Source organism: Tympanuchus pallidicinctus, unplaced genomic scaffold (assembly GCF_026119805.1).
Source record: "Tympanuchus pallidicinctus isolate F22 unplaced genomic scaffold, pur_lepc_1.0 scaffold18, whole genome shotgun sequence".
In the NCBI taxonomy this organism is placed as follows: Eukaryota; Metazoa; Chordata; class Aves; order Galliformes; family Phasianidae; genus Tympanuchus; species Tympanuchus pallidicinctus.
Genome location: NW_026294699.1, coordinates 2630479 through 2648516, shown reverse-complemented (window position 1 = coordinate 2648516; position 18038 = coordinate 2630479). Strand labels below are relative to the sequence as shown.

At 47.4% G+C, this 18038-nt stretch overlaps 1 protein-coding gene and 1 long non-coding RNA gene across 3 annotated transcripts in view; both read right to left on the bottom strand.

Annotated features, from left to right (window-relative positions):
- Positions 1 to 18038, bottom strand: part of ADCY9 (adenylate cyclase 9) — a 58854-nt gene that overhangs the window by 24278 nt on the left and 16538 nt on the right. For both annotated transcript variants that reach the window (XM_052679687.1, XM_052679686.1), the window contains exon 2: positions 4953 to 5125. In XM_052679687.1, coding sequence (XP_052535647.1) covers positions 4953 to 5125 — 173 coding nt within the window. The remainder of the gene's footprint in view (positions 1 to 4952; positions 5126 to 18038) is intronic.
- On the bottom strand, positions 12198 to 15227 carry LOC128078962 (uncharacterized). The gene is made up of 2 exons (XR_008205938.1): positions 15104 to 15227; positions 12198 to 14889 (listed from the first exon to the last, which is right to left on the bottom strand). It is a non-coding gene; the product is annotated as an uncharacterized LOC128078962 (long non-coding RNA).

Here is an 18038-nt window from a genome sequence, read left to right as displayed (position 1 = left end):
CCCACTTGTATGCTTGCTGCGTGGTTAAAAGACAAACAAAGCAAAAGAAAGGGAAGCGGGGAACAGAATTTTAAAGGACCAGAATCCACCATTTCAAAAACAAATCACACATTTTTTGTTTAGTAAAGCCAAACCTGATCCAGGAAAGCTTTACTGGAATCGCTGCTTAATGGCGAAGGACCACCCCAACAAGAACAAAATACCCTTCAGTGACCAAAGTGCAATTACCTCATCTAAAAAGTGCCTGCAAAAGGATCTGAATGGCATCATGACCTGCTGAGGGAAGACTTAGGACAAAATGCAGCACATTCAAGCAAAGAACACCACGGTGCTATAAATGGCAAAGAGAAATGGAAAGCAACGCATCTGAAATGAGTAGAGGACGATACTTTCTCATGTAGCTCTGCAACACGGAGGGGGCAGAGCTCTGGCTGTGGAATGCTGTTGAACCCAAACGCTGCCCAAACACACAGGAAACAAGGAAAGCAAAATCATCAGGACTTGTAACTTGCAGGTTACACGTCTTGGAAGCAATCTAAAATGTCATGGTTTGGCTTGTAAAACAACCTATCCCACTGGATTAAAATGTGACGACCTTTACAGAGGAATGAAGCCCACACCTTATACTGCAAAGTCCTTCAAACTTGCCTCTCATGCTTGCCACATGCAGGCAGGGTACTGCAGGACAGGAACACTCCATGGATCCCTGGTAACAATTCCTACATTCTTGAGAAAGTTTGTTACCAGGCTTGCCTCAGGTCTACTGATGGATGCAGATACAGCAGCCCCTGGAGCAGCACGCCAATTTTGGCACACCGTACCGTATGCTGGGTTACCTACAGAAACTTCCTGATACAGCTTCCAACTCGTGCGTTTTCCATCACCTTCCCTGTCAGGAGGGACTGCTTGAAGTCTCTGCAGTGCACCTTGCTGCTGTCCCAGAGCCTCCACAGCTCCTCCCTCTGGGTTTGCTCCCCTTTGCACAGCACAATGCCTTTGTCTTTTCAGAACTTCACATTCGCTCCAAACCCCTTTTCCTGCCTCATTTCACACCGGAATTTCTACAAAGATTCACAGATCGTAACTTTCAAGGTTGTCACTGCACCTCTATCTGCCCACTCTTCTGCTGCTCCACCTCATCACTCAGCGATGCCTCTCAGGAGCTGCCAGGAGGAGCCTGAGCCCCCGAGCAGCCAGCCCCACACACACTGCAGTTGATCCAATGCTGAGCTGGTACAGCCTGAACAAGTAACTGCACTTACAGAGAGGAGGAAGCTGGTTCCTAAATGGTTCCATTTTAAAAAAAAAAAAAAAAGCAAACATTAAATATTGTGAATTCCTTGAGCATTCTGTGGAAAGTGACCCCCATTTGATGCTGGCATAAAGCAGCAGGACCTACCTGTGTGCTTAGCTGCTGGGGTTACACCAGAAGACGACAATCTCAGAAAAGAGGCTTCACCTTTTCAAAAGAAGCTACCTGACTTATGCCACGTGTCCCAGTCAATATCTCTAGCTTTATTCTCTGCTGCAGACACTGACACAGTCTTGGTGTGGATGTGGCCCAGTCACAATGAATAATTCAGCAATGCACTTTCAAACACCAGGACAAGCAAATAAACCTCCTGATTTCACACTGACAGCTTCTGATCCCCAGTCCAGTACAGCATTTCACGATATGTGATAGGGGAAGTAAATTGACACCAAAGTGGTAAAAAAAAAATACCATACTTGATTAAGCAAGTTATGGTGTTTTCAGGCAAAAATCAGCTGCTAATAAAGATTTTCATTTCCAGCATCTTTCCTCACTGTTTTAATTATGTACCCACTGCACGTCCCAGAACTCGCCTTTCACTGAGATCCATAATGCCATGAGATTTGCAATCAAGACAAATGCAGACACAGTGAAGGAGAGGAAGAAATACAATTCCTGCCATGGATCAATTACTGTTGCATTCTCCTTCCTGACCTTCCTTAACAGGTCTTGTCCAATAGCACACCCGTTCCAGCCCAAAATGTGAAAGTCATCCTTCTCATCCAATATGGCCACTTACTTCCTTTGAAACAGAAATATTTCAGCTTGCCTGTAATTTTGCCCCTCCTCCTTAGTCTCTTTTGCAGAGTTGGAGTCATCTCCTCCCACACTGACACTGTTTACAGCTTTGTATTTAAAACAGTTGGCATGTAAGTCATGATTCTTTTGCAAATTATCATGATTCTTCCGCAAATTCTCCCTCCAGACCCTACCAGAAAGCTGCAGGCTTCAGAGGAAAAACACTGTAAGAAAGAAACCCACTCCTTTTCAAAAGCTGTGTTGAACTGTAATTAAATGCCACAGTTGTTCTTCGTGGATTTTACATGTATAAATACATATATATATTGTACATATAATATATAATGAAGAATAATGACTTATTACCACCACTCATGTGATTGCTTCATCACTACACTATCATATTCTGATGCATTTTGTGGCACGTGTTATAGGGATGCTCCTCAAACCGTAAGGGAAGGCAAATTTCAGTTCATTCAGAATTCATGCCAGCAATGTCCTTTGGGGAAGCAAGCCCACTGCTTTCCAGGCTGTCTGGCCACCTCTGAAACCATTGTAACACCTCCACAGCTCGTGGAGATGAACAAAACTGCATGCCTACAAGCATAGATTTGCTGAAATAGGAACACAACAGTGCACAGGGTATCTGAGAAGGCTGAAACTGAGCTGGCACTCGTCCTAGATGCTCTTCTGAAGCAATTTTCCCTCTTGAACAGCCAATCTGAGCCTCTCCTTCACTTATCTGGATTGCCATGTTTGCACTTTTGCAGTGCAAAAGACCAGCATCAGCACTCAAACAGCAATTAACACCTAGGCAGGCCGTCCCAGACCAGAACAATCACAGAATCATAGAATGACTTGGATTGGAAGGGACCTCAAGGGTCACGAATCTCCAACCCCCTGCCACATGTAGGGCCACCAACCTCCTCATTTCATACCTGACCAGACTGCCCAGGGCCCCATCCAACCTTGAACACCTCCAGGGATGGACGGGGCATCCACAGCCTCTCTGGGCAGCTGTTCCAGCACCTCACCACTCTCTCTGTAAAGAACTTCCCCTGACATCCAACCTCAATCTTCCCCCCCTCAACTTCAAGCCATTTCCCCTTGTCCCGCTGTTATCTACCCCTTCAAAGAGTTGACTCCCCTCCTGTCTATAGGCAAGAGAGGTGATGAGCAGTAACCAAAGCACAGCCCAGCATGGCACACTGCTGGAACAGCGATGTCTCTGCTACCTGTCCTTCTGCAGGCTGAGTCCTCCCTGTTGGAGGAAGCACAAGCCAGAGGGCAAGCCGATTCTTAACACCAGATTACGTCTTGGACTTGGGTCATCTGAATAAGGACCACAAGTTAATACATAACAAACCCCAGCAGGTCCCAGCTGCATGCAGCTCAGCACTGAACCTTGCTACAGTTTCACTGCCCTCTGACTGAAGCTTGCTTTGCTGTCTGGAGTTAACAAGGCACACTTGTTTTCTCACCAACAGCACTTCCAGTCTTACTGCCGCATTTAATCTCTCCTCTTTCTCTCACACTTCATGGATGGGCATCTCAGCAACACACATTTGGAACTGTCTCAAATCCTTCCACTCCAGAAGCAGATCAGCTCCTACCTGTTACTGCTGCATGGGACCTTTGCACAGCCATGCACCTCACAGCACAGAGACTTACCTGTATGGACAACCACTGAATGCTCCAACGATGCATTTTCCTGCCTTTTTTGCTCGTAGCTTTCAAGAGACAGCTGGCAAGGATGCAAATGTGCCACCCTCACTCTTACATGGGAGTAGAAGTAGAAAGGTATTGCCAACAACCTGGGACCAGTCAAACCACACACAGCCCATACTTTGGCTAGACACAAAGATAGCCACAGCTGCCTTCTGTGTCTATATAGTCCTGGTCTGCTCTGTCAGGAGCTCATTTAGCTTTGGACCATACCTTTGGACCAGCCTTCCAGCTTGTCACACTCCTGATCAAGTGTTTTTACTCCAGAATTAAACACAAGCACACTCCACGCTTTCCTGACCCAAATGGAGTTGCAGGAAAGTCACCTGCCACCAGCTCTGTCAGCTGAACAGCAAACCTGTGCTGGTGAGGTCCTCCCAGCACTGCCCATACACCAATGACTACAGGCATTGACCTGCAGACAGCCTGGCATTAGTGCCTCATTCAGCAACCCAACGCCAGGGACTCAGCGCAATCAGAGAACAGGCATCTGTTGTTTGGGAAGATTGAGAGTAACAGCAAAGCTTCAAAGCAATATACCTTGTTTCACAGATTCCCTTGTCAAGAGCTTTCATAAGAGGTGAGAACATAACAAAAGTCACCATTTCCTTAAGCTGTATCCATACAAACACTGCCCTCCATCTTTATATAGCTTTCTAGAGCAAGCAGATGCAACAGCCTACCAGAACGTGCTCTTCTGTAATGCAAACAATCCTTATTATTTTTCAATGGCTATGTCAGCTGCAGGACCGTACAGAAAGGTTCCCAAGTTCACAGCACACCTTATAAAGGGAAGGTAGAAGCAGAGCACAGCAAACAGAAAATCATAAATGCTATGGCTATGGGAGCTGCATGCAGCATAGCTTCCTTTCCCCGTAGCACCACGACCACCGAAGAAGCAGCGCTGACCTCTTGCTTCTAAAATACAAATATTAAGGAAACTGTGCACCTGAAAACACTTCAGCAACGCCCACCTTATTTTCAAGATTGTTTGTCAACTGCTAAACATTGCATCGTACGTTTTTCTCCTGAAGCTACACTCTGTACATATACACATATATACACTCACATATACGTGTGTATATAAATAGAGCAAGCAACTCGTAAGCAAACTGGTGAGGTTTCCCCATCCACACGTCTCTGGGCACAGTCTGAGCTCTCTGAAGCAAGGACTCACCTTTGGCTTTTCCATGTGTTTGAGAGCCTTTGTGGAGTCAGCGGCGCTCTCGGCTGAGGGAGCTGCCTGCATCCTGGCTCCATCCCCAGCCTCCAAGCTGGGAAGCAAGGCTTGCGAACAGCTGCAGTGGGGTTCCTTCACCTTCTGACCAGAGATCAGATAGGTCTTCAATCCTAGAGAAAAGATATAAACAGTGAGACTGCGAGAAAACAAAAATAACACTACTTTGGACTTGTCAGATAGGAAATACAGTAGCTAGCAAAGCACGATGGGGGCTCGAGAACAGCACAGGAGGAGTACCAGGGAACAGACAGTAGGAACACACTCTGTGCAAAGCAGTGGCAACCAGGATTGCCCAACATCTGCTGCCCCAGATCCCAGAGACTGGAACCCGCAGCAGCAGCCATGCCTGACGTGCTTGCTTTACTCCATTTGCACTCAGACGCTCTGGAAAACAGAGCTTAGGCTTCAGGCATTGGCTTCCAAGTTGTAATTTGAGCTGAGACATTTAACTCTTTACTTTTGGAAAGGGTTTGCAGCCTGTTTTTTAGCGAGATCTGGACTGACATTGCACTTTTGCAAAGCAGTGTGTGTTACCCCCCGACGCTCTCCATTTCTTGCAGAGATGTGGCAAAGCTCCCTTCATGCTTGGAAAAGGAAATGGCGTTTTAGTGCTAGAAACTGTCGGGTTCTCCTAGTCAGAGCAGACTTCACATTTCTAAAGAACAACCTCAATCTCTCACTCCCACATGCTCGCCCTGCAACTGCTGCATGAGCTGAAGCATAATTGGAAGCCAGATCCCTTATTAAAGGCCAGACCGGTAAATACTGCGCTGTACCAGGCTGGTCTGCACCAAAAGCCTGCTCAAAAAGCAAGGATCTGAGTCTCGTTCCGAATATTCCTTATTTTCTTTTCCTTGTCTAGGCACAAAAACTCAGGGGCTGCGAATCACAACTCCTCCTGCGCTGAAATGCTCGGCTTAGTTGCCATCATATGGGAAATCTCCCACCTAGCACGGATGGGCACTGCCACCTCTGGTGATGTGGAAGGCGCCAGCTCAGAGCTGAGCAGTGCCCCTGGGTTGGGGTACAGGCTGACGTATGGCCCTGCCCCCCGCGTTGGGCTCCCACGCCATCCCAGAGCTGAACGCTCACTGCCCATGGCTGGAAGGCCCACTGACACCACGGTTGCTGGCTCTGCGTTGGGCTCAGCGAATCATCCCCACGTGCTGCCTGTTATGGGATGTCTGCCCTGCTCCCATTCACACACAAGGCTCTCCTGACGACTAACTGCGTTCTGCTGCCTCTTTCCACAGGATGAAACCTGGAAGCAAACACAGCGAGCTCCAGCCCTTGGAAGGCAGCAGCTTTCTGCTCCAATAGCAGCTGACGTTACGATAAAGGTCATTCTCTTAAAACTTTCTTTAGAGAGATTCTATAAACATCCCTTCACCCGTGACACGTAACAAAGACAGTACTTTGTCTGCAAGCTTTCCAATAAAAATAAGTCAGACATGCTGATAACAGTTTTTCAGCTCCTCTGTGCAATTCCCAGCACCTCCAGCCCAGTCCGTGCAAGAACTGACACCCATGTGGCCACGTGTCCAGGGCCCTGGGCATCCTTATAGGGTCTCAGGGGCAGCTGGTCTCTATGCTGGCTGCCCCAAGCCTCACGCACACCCTGGGGTACAAGATTGAGCATTAAGCTTCCTGCTTCTATTTATAAAAGCTACCTTAAAGCAAGAATGCTATTATTCCTTTTTTTTGTGTTGCTTTTTCTTTATTCTTTTAAGCAGGTGCATTTTCTTTGTTCTTTCTTCACGTTTTTCTCCTGTCTTAATGCACTGTGCAGAATTATTTTGTCAGCGTGTGGTATAAAGGTAAGATTACCTCCTGTTTGAGCTCTGTGCTCGAAAAAAGCAAAAACGTCCTTGTGCTGCTGCAACCAACCTCATTTGGAAGAGCAGCCTCACGCTTCATGGCAGCTTACTACTGCTGCCTACCCAATACTTGGTTATTGAATCCTTCTTATGATAGGAATGCTGTACGTGCTTTAGTGCTGCTTGCAATTTGGTGACTCTTCACAAAGGAGCTCCTGTTCAGTCTGAAATGTCGTGGTATATAACAAAAATTATTAATTCAGCTGAACTGCACTGATGTAAGTAATGAGTATTACACGCACAGTGAGCTAACGCAGGCATGGAGCCATCCCCGTGCAAACAGCGTGTTGCACAACATCTCAAGACACCACAACGAGGAAAGACACGTCGGTTCTGCAGCTTAGTCAAGTAAAACTCGTGCTGCCTCCCCCTCCTGCCAGTCTCCATTTGATAACGATCCCCTTCTCCTGGATTTACACCAAGCAAGTAAAGAAAAGAGCCAAAACCGAGCTGCCTGGCAGCCAATCTGGGCAGCTGCACCCTGAGATGGCTTCTGGAAGTGGGGCTGCAGGGGAAGCAGGGCTCACTGCTGTGGGGAAGTCCTACAGCTGGCTGGGGGCACAGCGACCACCTCAACACACACCTGATTTGGGTATTTTCCACCCAGGACAAAGTGAACACCACTGCTCGTATCGGAATGGCAGGAGTTGCCTCCTTCACCTGTCTTCTGAAGATGCAAAGACACAAACTCATCCCAATACTAAAAATCCATGCCACATACCAACAACTGATACCACATGTATGCACCCTCCAAGCACGTGATTTTCCGCATGCAGATAAACCAACAAAATTACAAATAGGGCTGTGCATAAACATCTCCATAGGTGAGCCAGTTCTGGCAGCGTGAGAACTGCTCCTTTGGGGAGCATTGCTCGATACCAGGAAGGAAAACAACTCTCTCTGGCAAACCATGTTCTCCCCCTTCTCTCTCTACCCTACTGAACTTCATATGCTTCCAAAACCCTTCCTGTGTAGAACAGCCCCCAGCAGAGCTCCGTTCTGTAAGAATGGGACAGCCCCTGCAGCAGTGCAGTAAGCCCTGCATCACACCAGCCATGCCCCCTTTTACTTCATATTAACTATTCTCTTTCATTATCCATCTTCCCATTAGTTTCCCTTAAGAATCCATGCACTTTAGTTGTATTTCTTTGCAAATACTAAGTATGCAAGCATATGTTCATAAAATAGTTAATTGAGCTCTGTTTCCACAGCCCCCTGCTTTTGCATTATCCACAGATGGAACCTGCAGAGCTGCCCCAGCCTGCAGCGACCACAGGCCGCTACTCAGTCATTTAACAGCCACTTGGTACAACTCTTACACAAATATCTAGCAGTGTTTAGGCAGCTCATACAGAAAGGTGAGCATTCGGGGGTCAGCTTTTGCTCCTTTCTTCCCAAACTGGTTGGTGCTCACTCACTTTTGGGTTATGCTTCTTCATCATTTCTTGCTTTCACTTTTCGATAAAATGCAGTGCAAAGCTTTCCCTCCAAAGACATGATCTCCTTACTTGGCCCCAAATATGGCAGCAGAAGAGCTGCCATCCAGCACCTGCCAATGCAGAGAAAGGGAGCCATGACCTATGCTGGGGTTTCCTTGTATCATAAAATATGCCTCCATACAGTTTAATGCTCCATAAGATCAAATATTGACTGCAATTATTACCGCTGGCATCCAAAAGCGCCCAAAGGAGCTGCTGATCAGATCCTGCTCAGCACGAGGAACCAATGGACAAAACTTTCCCCTCCTGTAGAGCACCCAAGCTCCTTCGCAGCCAGCCAGCTGGGCATCTTCAGAGCAGGACCCAGTGCAGTGCCAAGGAATGCACAACTCCAATTGAAAAGCTGGGTGCTACTGCTGCAGCAACAATTGCTTTTTCCCCTATTTTGCAATCTTCACTTGCCAACAGATTGTTACACTGAAGAACAAACTGCTGGGAGTTTTCCAGTCTTCCTGAAGATTGCAGTGATTTCTTACTCAAGGATGTGTGTGCGCTGCAGTGAAGCAAGCAGCAAATGCCTGAGGGCCATCCTTAGCTGGGCTGCTAAGCATCTGGCAAATACAAACTGTGTGATCACAGGACTTGGGATATCCCTGCAGAATATCTTCCAGCCAACTGAACTTCCCGAGGTGTGAGAGCAGAAGCACCGTGTGCCCGTGGTACCTCTGCAGCTCAACCTGCTTAGGGTTTGGGGTTTTAGGACTCGAGGATGCAAAGATTTATAGGCACGGCCTGAATTCTGGCAAGCTGTAAGGCTGCAGCAGGTCCCCCAACAAACCCATGGGACACATCTCCTGCTGCAACGCACGCAGCCCTGCTGCTTGCACTCTAACAAACCAGCCTACCTGGAACAGCACACGTTGAATGTATGGAGCAGCATTTCCTGCGGCTAAAGTTAGAATGGAATTTATGAGCCAACTTGTTATCTTAAGCCTCTGGAAAGTAGAAACAATGATAATAAGAAACAGAACTTTTCAGGCTGGAAATACAAAAGAAACTCCCCAAAAAGGAAACGCCAAACCTATCCTTGTAATCCCAGAAGAACTGGGAAGAGACAGAGAAATCAGAGACATCTTCTATGCTGTGGTAAACCAGTTTTCCTTATACCTTTGTTTAGCAGAACACTTCTGATCAGCTAACAGACAGCAACGGGCTTGGAAAATGCTGATCAACAACACATGTGCAGTGTTGGTACTTGACATCTGCAAGCTGTAAGCGGGAGCCCCATACCAGAACACACATTTGTAGGGCTGCCCTTGCTCGCTCTCTGCTCCACTGTTCTGCTGACAGCGTGCCAGCAGCAATGGGTGGGCAGTGAGAGCTCATCCACCTCACTCCCAGCTGGTTTACCCACCCAGCACACTGCCTGCCACGCTTAGGGAAAGAAAGTACAGGTTTCCATCAAGAGGCAAGATGGGGATTTGGTAGTCCTGCCTGGGAAATGGGTGCTCTGCACAAGAATCCAGGCTGCTTATGAATACAGTTGCAGGTAACGCATGATCTCTGTTCTAAGGATTCCTCACAAACCTTCAGAGATGCACGGCATTCCTACACGCTGTGTCCTGAGGATGAGCTGCTCCATATGCTCTCTGCCTTGTGCCCACACCACTCAGTTCTCCCGTAAAACCTGCTGCAGCCTTGGACTCTGGGATGGCTTTAGAAAGACAAATTCCATGATTTGATCACACCCATTAATAAGCACCTCCTATTATCTTACTGGTTTTACTTTTCACACTTACTGACCACTCCATCCTGTGCGAAGGAATGAGCATGGTGAGCAACGATGCCATTTTAGAACCCAACAAGTACCAAAGCAAGAGCCAAACATGCACACAGGAGCCTGGCTCCTTTGGGGGGCAAGAGGGGAAAAATGCCCTCAGAAATTACAATATTCCTAACACCCAACATGCTTTCTGAAAACGTACCCAAAGAATTCTGGGGACAGCCTGGTGCCCAATGGGGCTGCTCCATGGGAAGGGGATGGGTACAGGATGCAGAGGCACAACATGCCTCTTCTGTGCACTGCAGATCTTTCTTTAGGAAAAGTGAGGAGGTCACATTAACAGAAGGTTAATACCAAAAGATATTTTCTTCCAGTTCTAAACTTACTGTGTAAATGTGTTTTTTTTCCTAAGAGTACCTCCAAGGTTTAATAACACATGGCTAAGGCAGCAGGCAACCTGAACTCCTGGCTGATGCTCAAGGTACCAAAGGCAGGAGCACGCTCTGAGCCCCAGCAGTTCCTACATAACATCCCAGTGTCATGAGCATCCCCATATTACGTACAATCGCTGCCAGCAGCCACACCATGGGAATGGCACAGCAGCCAGCAGCATGGCCTGGAGGTGGAGGTGGGCTCCCTGCACTCCTTTCCACCCAAGCACAGCCTGGGGTGGGCAGAGAGGGGACTCCAGCTAAAGTTCCCACAGCTCCAGGGTGCTCAGGGATGAGAATGGATTTCTTTTAAACCCAAACACGGCCAGACAGAAAGCAATTAGGAGCTCATCAGCAATTTCACACTGGAAAATTTCACCTATCCTTGGATGGGTATTTTAGAAAGGAAACAAAGCAAGTGTGTACAATGCACGGAAGGACTCCAGTACGAAACAATAGTGTGATGCAACCCAGCCTGTCCAGGCACTGGGTAACGGAGCGAGCTGTTGTGGCTCCTGGTCCTAACAGAGTTTTAATAGAATCCAGACAAGAGCATGCAGCAAACAAGATTTGAGAAGCCTCAGCTGTCACATGGCTGCAGTCTGTGTGCTGACAGGGCCACAGGCAGGCAGTCGCTCCCCAGTGCAGCACAGCACGAGGGCAGGCTGGCTGCCAAGCACCCACCAAAGCCAAATGAGAAGGGCAGGCAAACCTGCCGAGGCTTGATGGGCTCTGCTCATGCCACTTTCTGGTTGGAAATCGGTAGCGAATGGCAGCCTGACGTTTAGAAGGTAAAGGAAAAATAAAACAACAACAAACAGATGCAATACTCCCATCAGCTGTTTTCTAATCATTGTTTTTTCCAAGCAACGGATCGAATGGTATTGAAAGCACACAGCATGCTCCAATGTTTTTGCTTAGGTCACAAAAATAGATCATCCCAGGGATCTTGTGACCACAAACAGGAGAGCTCTAACTTGACAGTTCCCAAATATCCATCACTTAGGGGTAAGAATGAGCCCCCTCACATCAGTACGGGGTACGCACAGGTACGCTGTGCCACATCTTCCCTCTGCAGAAAGCAGCAGTCACTGCAGCAGGGAAGGCACTGCAGAGCTCTAAGCATCGTGAGCACTGCCTCCCTCCTACCTGCTCCTGCTCAGTGTCTCGAGGAAGATTCCCTCAAGCATTTACCTGAAAGAACAAGACAGAAACATCCTTTGGACAACGAGAACATAGTGTGAACTTTGACCAAAGTGCATTCACCCAAGTGACACTGAGAAAAGGTCTGTTCACTTGATTATCCAAAGTCAGCCTCAGGAAGATAGAATAAGCACCCTCAGGGGATTGAATCTAAAGAAATAAGTTTGCAGATCACAGATAAGTCCATCTGTTCCCCCTGCAGGGTTGCCTGCTGCAGGAACCCTGCTGCCTTCAGGGCCCCCCATGCAGGTGGGCTGCAACAGACATGGGAGCCACGGAAGTGATGGTGCACTGCTGGGTGCAGGCATGGCACAGTGCCACCCCTGCACCGTGCCTTGTGCAATACAGGCAGGCTTTTGTGATTCAAGGTGAGCTGTTATGAATAGCTCGTGCACTGCTTGTTTACACATGGTCCAGGGTTTTAAACGGTTACTAATTCAGTACTGAAAAATAAAATGCAAATAACAGTGCTGCAGGAGGTACTTTGCGCAGCTCCTATACATTGTTATGGCAAGCAGGTAAGGTGGGGAAGAAAGGAGCGCTGCCACCATGTAAGCACACATCACCACACACACAGCTCTGTTTTCAGTTTGATTGCACATTCCAAGCATGAAGCATTCACAGCCTTCCCAGCACAAAGGACAGAATCGTTGGAGAGCCACTGCTGAGGAGCTACTGCTGCCAGATAGCGTGTTGAGTCTCCCAGACACAGGGCATCAGCCTTTCCAGCAGCTCATCACTCCTCCTTAACCAACAGATCCAAACACCCTCCCCAGAATAAAGCTCCTGTCTCCAGCTCCAATCAAGAGGCACCTCAGATCTGCAGAAACACCACACAAATAACTGTGTGCTAGAACTGACCTGAGCAGTCTGATACAAACCAGTGTACAAGACTAGTTTTGGGACATGCTGAGTGCTCCATGGTTTTGCAAAGATAGAAACACATATTTAGGGATGTTACAGTAAAAGCAAGTGAAAACAGAGCTCTTCTGCTTTACAGTGAAATACAGGAATCATTTATAGACAAAGCAAAGTCTCTTCAATAAGCAATATATACAACTCCTGAGCAGGTACTTCGATGCTAATCCTGCCTCCCAACACTCAAGCACGTTCCTGTTCTTATTTTACAAGGTCAGCTTGTTCCAAGATTCAAATGACTGCATTTACTGTGTTCAGATATTTTGATACAATTTTGTTAAAAGCTGGGAATGAGTGCATCAGCCCCGAGTGTGGTTTTGGCAGCTGGGGCCAGCGCTGTGCTGTACCTGCAGCTGAAATCCCTCCTTGCTGAACAGGGTTTTTTAGGAAGCTTCAGCATCACCTCGATGTGAAGTGCAGAGGATACAGGGAAAAGATCTCACTTGGGGCCTCCAGAGCGAGCTTCATACGAAACTGCACATTTAATTGTCCAGACCTGTGACAGAAGCTAAAAACCACCCAAACTAAAAACTCAGGTGAAAGCACAGGAACAAACACAACATCCTCAGCCCAGCAATGCCTACATAGGAAAGCAACGCTGACAGAAGCCCAAGGAAGGCTGAGCATTTCCCCCCCCCCCCATGACCCAGGCATTCAAAAACAAAATTCCTCAATGGAGACCGAGGCATTCTGTGGGATTGCTCCCTGCCTGAGGGTAGGGATCAGGGTTTCAGAGAAACGTGATGAATCACAGTGGTTTTTAGCTTATTCATCACAAAGAACTGCCTTTTTTTTTTTTTTTTTTTGGTTCAACTGATAACTTTGGGTTGAAAACAAAAAAGAATTACCTGTTATCTAATCTAAGAAACACTGAGCCTGCTTGAATGAAGGGAATGCCTTTTCTTGCCTTCACATCTGCATACACTATTTGATGCTGAGGGAGCACAGCAGAACAGAGTGCTGGCACTTTTCAGCACCTCCCCAAGCTAAGCAGCCCCATCTCTTGTTTTAGAACCAGCTGCATAACTGGAATATCACAAGGCAGCTGCAAAACTCACAGAGATGCATGGGAAGTTTCAAAACAGGAAAACCAATGGCATTAAAACCTCCTTTCAGTTTGCACGTCTTCCTTCCAGGAATCTGCAATTAAAGAACTGACAGGGTGACAATAAAGGCACCGATCTCATACAGTGATTTTAAAGAGAGCACACGGCTCAGGTTAGTGTCAGGTTATCCAGGACTTATGTCCCAAATCCCCACCACCAAATCCTCAACCACACCAGTCTGTCTCTCATCTTTCCCCTCGTTTCTGCCTGCAGGGTTATTTCCATGCTGATTGCCATTTCCCCTCCTCTTGGGGAGGCTGCACTTCTTCCCATCTTCTGCACTCGCACATCCTTCATTCTTAGCCAGAAACATGAAGCAGCAGCAACATGGAAGAACTTTATGTCATAATGAAGAGTTTCTTTGTAAATGACTGAATCTAATCAGCTTTGTTACACTTGTTTAGTCATTAGAAAGCTAAAAATTAGACAAATACCTTGAGAAAAGAGATTTTTAATACACGTCATTGCCATGGGCAGCATGTAGGGGAGAGAAACTTTTCTCAACACAGGATACCTTAGAAACACCAGGAAAATAACTCTAAAGCAGAGCATACAGACATGCATTGCTAATACAGCAGTCTTCCACTGGAGCTTATCTTGACCACCTTCTTGGCAGCAGAACCCAAAGTCATGGCAAACAGGGCAAGGAAAGCCCACCCACACCGTGCAGCCAGTAATTTCAGATGCTGGTTTGCTGAGCTCCCACCACCAACGCTGTGGGTCCCACTGGGCAGGCAGAGCCCTGCAGGCTGGTGTGTGGTCGGTGGGTTTGCCTCCATGCAGACATTTCCTAGACTTCCATTCACATCTCTCAGAGCATGAGACTTGAGAAAGAAGGGCTTTATCCTCCTGCACAGCACATAACCCAACCTAAAGCGAGCTTCTTGCACTGGCCCGTAATTCGATGTCTTCTTTCCAATTAGCTGCTGGATCCAAAAAAGGACATTGTAATTTCTCATCGATCCAGGCCACTGGGATTTCATACCAGAGTTCTCTTGGGAAACCGGAACGAGAGCACATAAGCTTATAGCTGAGAAAGGAAATACTTTCCTAATAGTTACTGGAGGGATCCACTGAGTCACAGCCATCCACTGAAGGCATTACACAACTGGATGTCCTGTTCAGAGAATCCAAAGGACATACAGAATATGGAAATCACACAGTGCTACAGAATTTCTCACATGAAGCTTAAGCAATCTTTTTTTAAAATCTATGAAGCTGTCGGAATCTTAAGGAGCAAGCTCTGGTTTTGAACAGAGGTGTGCTTTTCATCTTCTGCGTCAAAAGCACAAGAAGTGGTTTGCTTTAGAAGGAAATGGATTATTTCAAACCTGCTCTCCCATCAGCAGCCTGGCACAGGCACAGCATTTGTCTTTCAGCTGGGGCTGCACAATGCACATCCCCAGAGGAGCTGTGCTTTCCCCAGGAGGCCAAAAACCAGCAAGCACAGAAGAAGCCTGGAAAAAAAAAATGTAGCAGGAAAAAAAACAAAGAATCTTTCGAGGGGAAGGCTGTGTTGCTTTCTGACTGCCACTTTATCTCCTGGAGGGTACAGCAAGTTCAGGCAAATGTGTGCCAACTCAAACAGGGGAGGGTGCAAGCAGCAGCATGCCAGCCAGGCTGGGCTGCACACAGTGGGTGCTCTGGGGGCTCAGAGGGACAGAGCAGCACCAGGAACCAAACACAATCTGATGGAAAAAAGCCTGGTTTCAGACAACACAGAATAGCTGCCGCTCTCAAAGCAAATAAATAAAGACACTGGGTTCTACTCAATTACATCGAGGTCTATTTTTGCCCGATGCACTAAAAAAAGGAGCACAGGGGAGGCTGTGGGATCTCCATCCTCAGAGATATTCCCAAGGCAGCCAGGCAGGGCAGCAGCAGCTCCAAGCAGATCCCTGGGAGCAGGGCTTGGGGCCACGAGCTACAGAGGCTGCTGTAACCTGCGCCATTCTGTGAAGCCAATCAGCTGCCACATGGGGAATTACTGGAGAAGTTCTCTTAGTCTCAAAGACGTGCAGTGTGCTGCCTTGGGTTAGATTTCATGGATCCTGCAGGTGAAGCTGTAGAAAGAAGGGAATTTCCCTAGTTTTCATTATATAATATTTAAAAAGCCCTCTTCATGCCCTGATCATACGAGGACAGGTCACAGCAGGTCAGCTCAGAGGAACTTCTTCAGTTTGGGTAAATCTCAAACCACAGCCTAGCCCCACTCTGCAACTCAGCACGGCGGCCTTACAGCCATCCCACCTTCCATGGGACCGAGTGCTGCAGTAGGCACTGCACACCATAAAACATCTTCAGTTCCAGTTTCCACCTGTTTCCTTCGAGGAGTTACTGCTGGCTACAGAAACACCACTGCTCATTGTTGCCACACTCTGCTTTCTGGCTCATACTTCTGTGCAAAACGCAGCCCATCTGCATCGAAATTATCAGTACGTACTGGAGGAGTTGTGAAACACCCTCAGCAAGCGGCCTGCATGGAGAAAGTCCTTCCAACCACTCCCAATAAGCTGCGATGAGCTGGATTTCGACTCCTGCTGCTGAAATAACACAGATCTGAGATGACCTGGTTCATCTGGTACATAGCACAAAGGTTACACCTGAAGAGCTGCAATTCTACACACCGAAGTAGTGATTTTCATCGTTCCCTCCACGGTAATTTAAAGCAGGGCAGTACAGCTAACATTGCTCCATGCTGGTGCTGCTACAAAGCAACATGAAGCAGCAGGTTTTTTGGGAGCAGAGCGCACGGGCAGTCAGTGAGCAGCTGAACCCTGGTCACCTCTGCGCAAAGCAGCTTCAGCTCCACGTTGGCTGCACAAACCCCAAGTTATCCCCAGCACCTTCCTTCCCTCACTGTCTCAGAAGTCCCTAGCAACCATTCCAACACCAGTTAACACGAATTCAAACTTAAAAACCTGGGAACAGCTCTCACAGCTCCGAAGCTGCCACGCAGATTTCGCTGCTCTTTCTCTGCAGACAGGCAGGGTGTACTCGAAGCAGCTGCCTGCTTTCCAGTTCAAAAGAGCAAAGCTCTTATCTCCACTACCATGCACACCTCCAGGTTGAAGGAGCACCCAGTCCTCAACTCAACGAGACAGCATTTGGATTGCCACTCACCATGCATATCCCCAGAAGCTTCCCTCTAAGGGTGCGTATCACAGCAATACTCCTTGGTTAAATGGTTAGTCACTGTATTTTACAGGTTTTCCTTTAGAAATTTGTAACGCACGTGGATTTTTGCAAGCAAAGGTTGAAAACCATCAGGGATTGAGAAAACTGCAAACAGTGAAATCATGTAAAGACCTCACGGTAAAGTCTTTCTGAATTCGGGTTTAATTGGAATATAGCAGCCTAGGAAATTATGGTTCTAACCCACAAACAAGCGAGGGAATGTTCAGCAACCCCAGGCAAAAATCCCCTGGCCTCCCAGCAGCGCAGTTCAGGCCGAAGCTTTACATCTATTTATAGACCTCGGGCACATATCACTACAATAGCTGATTGTGCTTTGCAGCTGTTTTGTATATCTAGAAGGGCAGGAAAGAACAGACTGCACTTTGATCATTCCCTTTTTTGGAGTATTAAAACAACAACAAAAAATGCCATTGGAAAGGACTCGGTATTTTTGAATCACAAGGGTACCTGTTCCAAGAGCCGCAGCTCACGCTCAGCAGGGAGCGCTGGGCCACACGGCCCATTGCTTACCATCACTGCAAATACGGGCTGCAGAAAATACCTGCTCTGGGAGCATGCAAACTATCTCACCTATCACGAAAGCATATGCCAAATCTACTTACAGGGATCTACTCCACAGAGCATCTGCTGTGAAGTGACACATGCACGTAATTAAGATGCAAACTGAAGCACATAGCATTGCTGGGGAATGCAAGAATGAAGCTTTTGCTCAAGATACTGTTGCAGGATAAGAATTAACTACATGCAACCTGTGAAACCTGTTGGTATGAAAGCTCTCAAAACACACATACTGAGCTAACGCTGCTGCACACAGAGGTGCAACTACTCACAAAGATGAAGCCGTGCCTCCTGTGCTGGGAGCTCCATCCTCAGGGCAGCATCCAACCACTGCTCGTGCCAGAACAGCAGCACGCACTGCTTTGTTATCCATCATCCTGCCTCCTTAGCACTTGCTCTAACAACAAACTAGCCTAGTATGTTAAAAAGAAAATACAATCGTGATAAACTCACCCTGACACAAGGTGCTAAGCCATTCTCAGAGGAAACAGTCCCAGCCATGGAGCAATC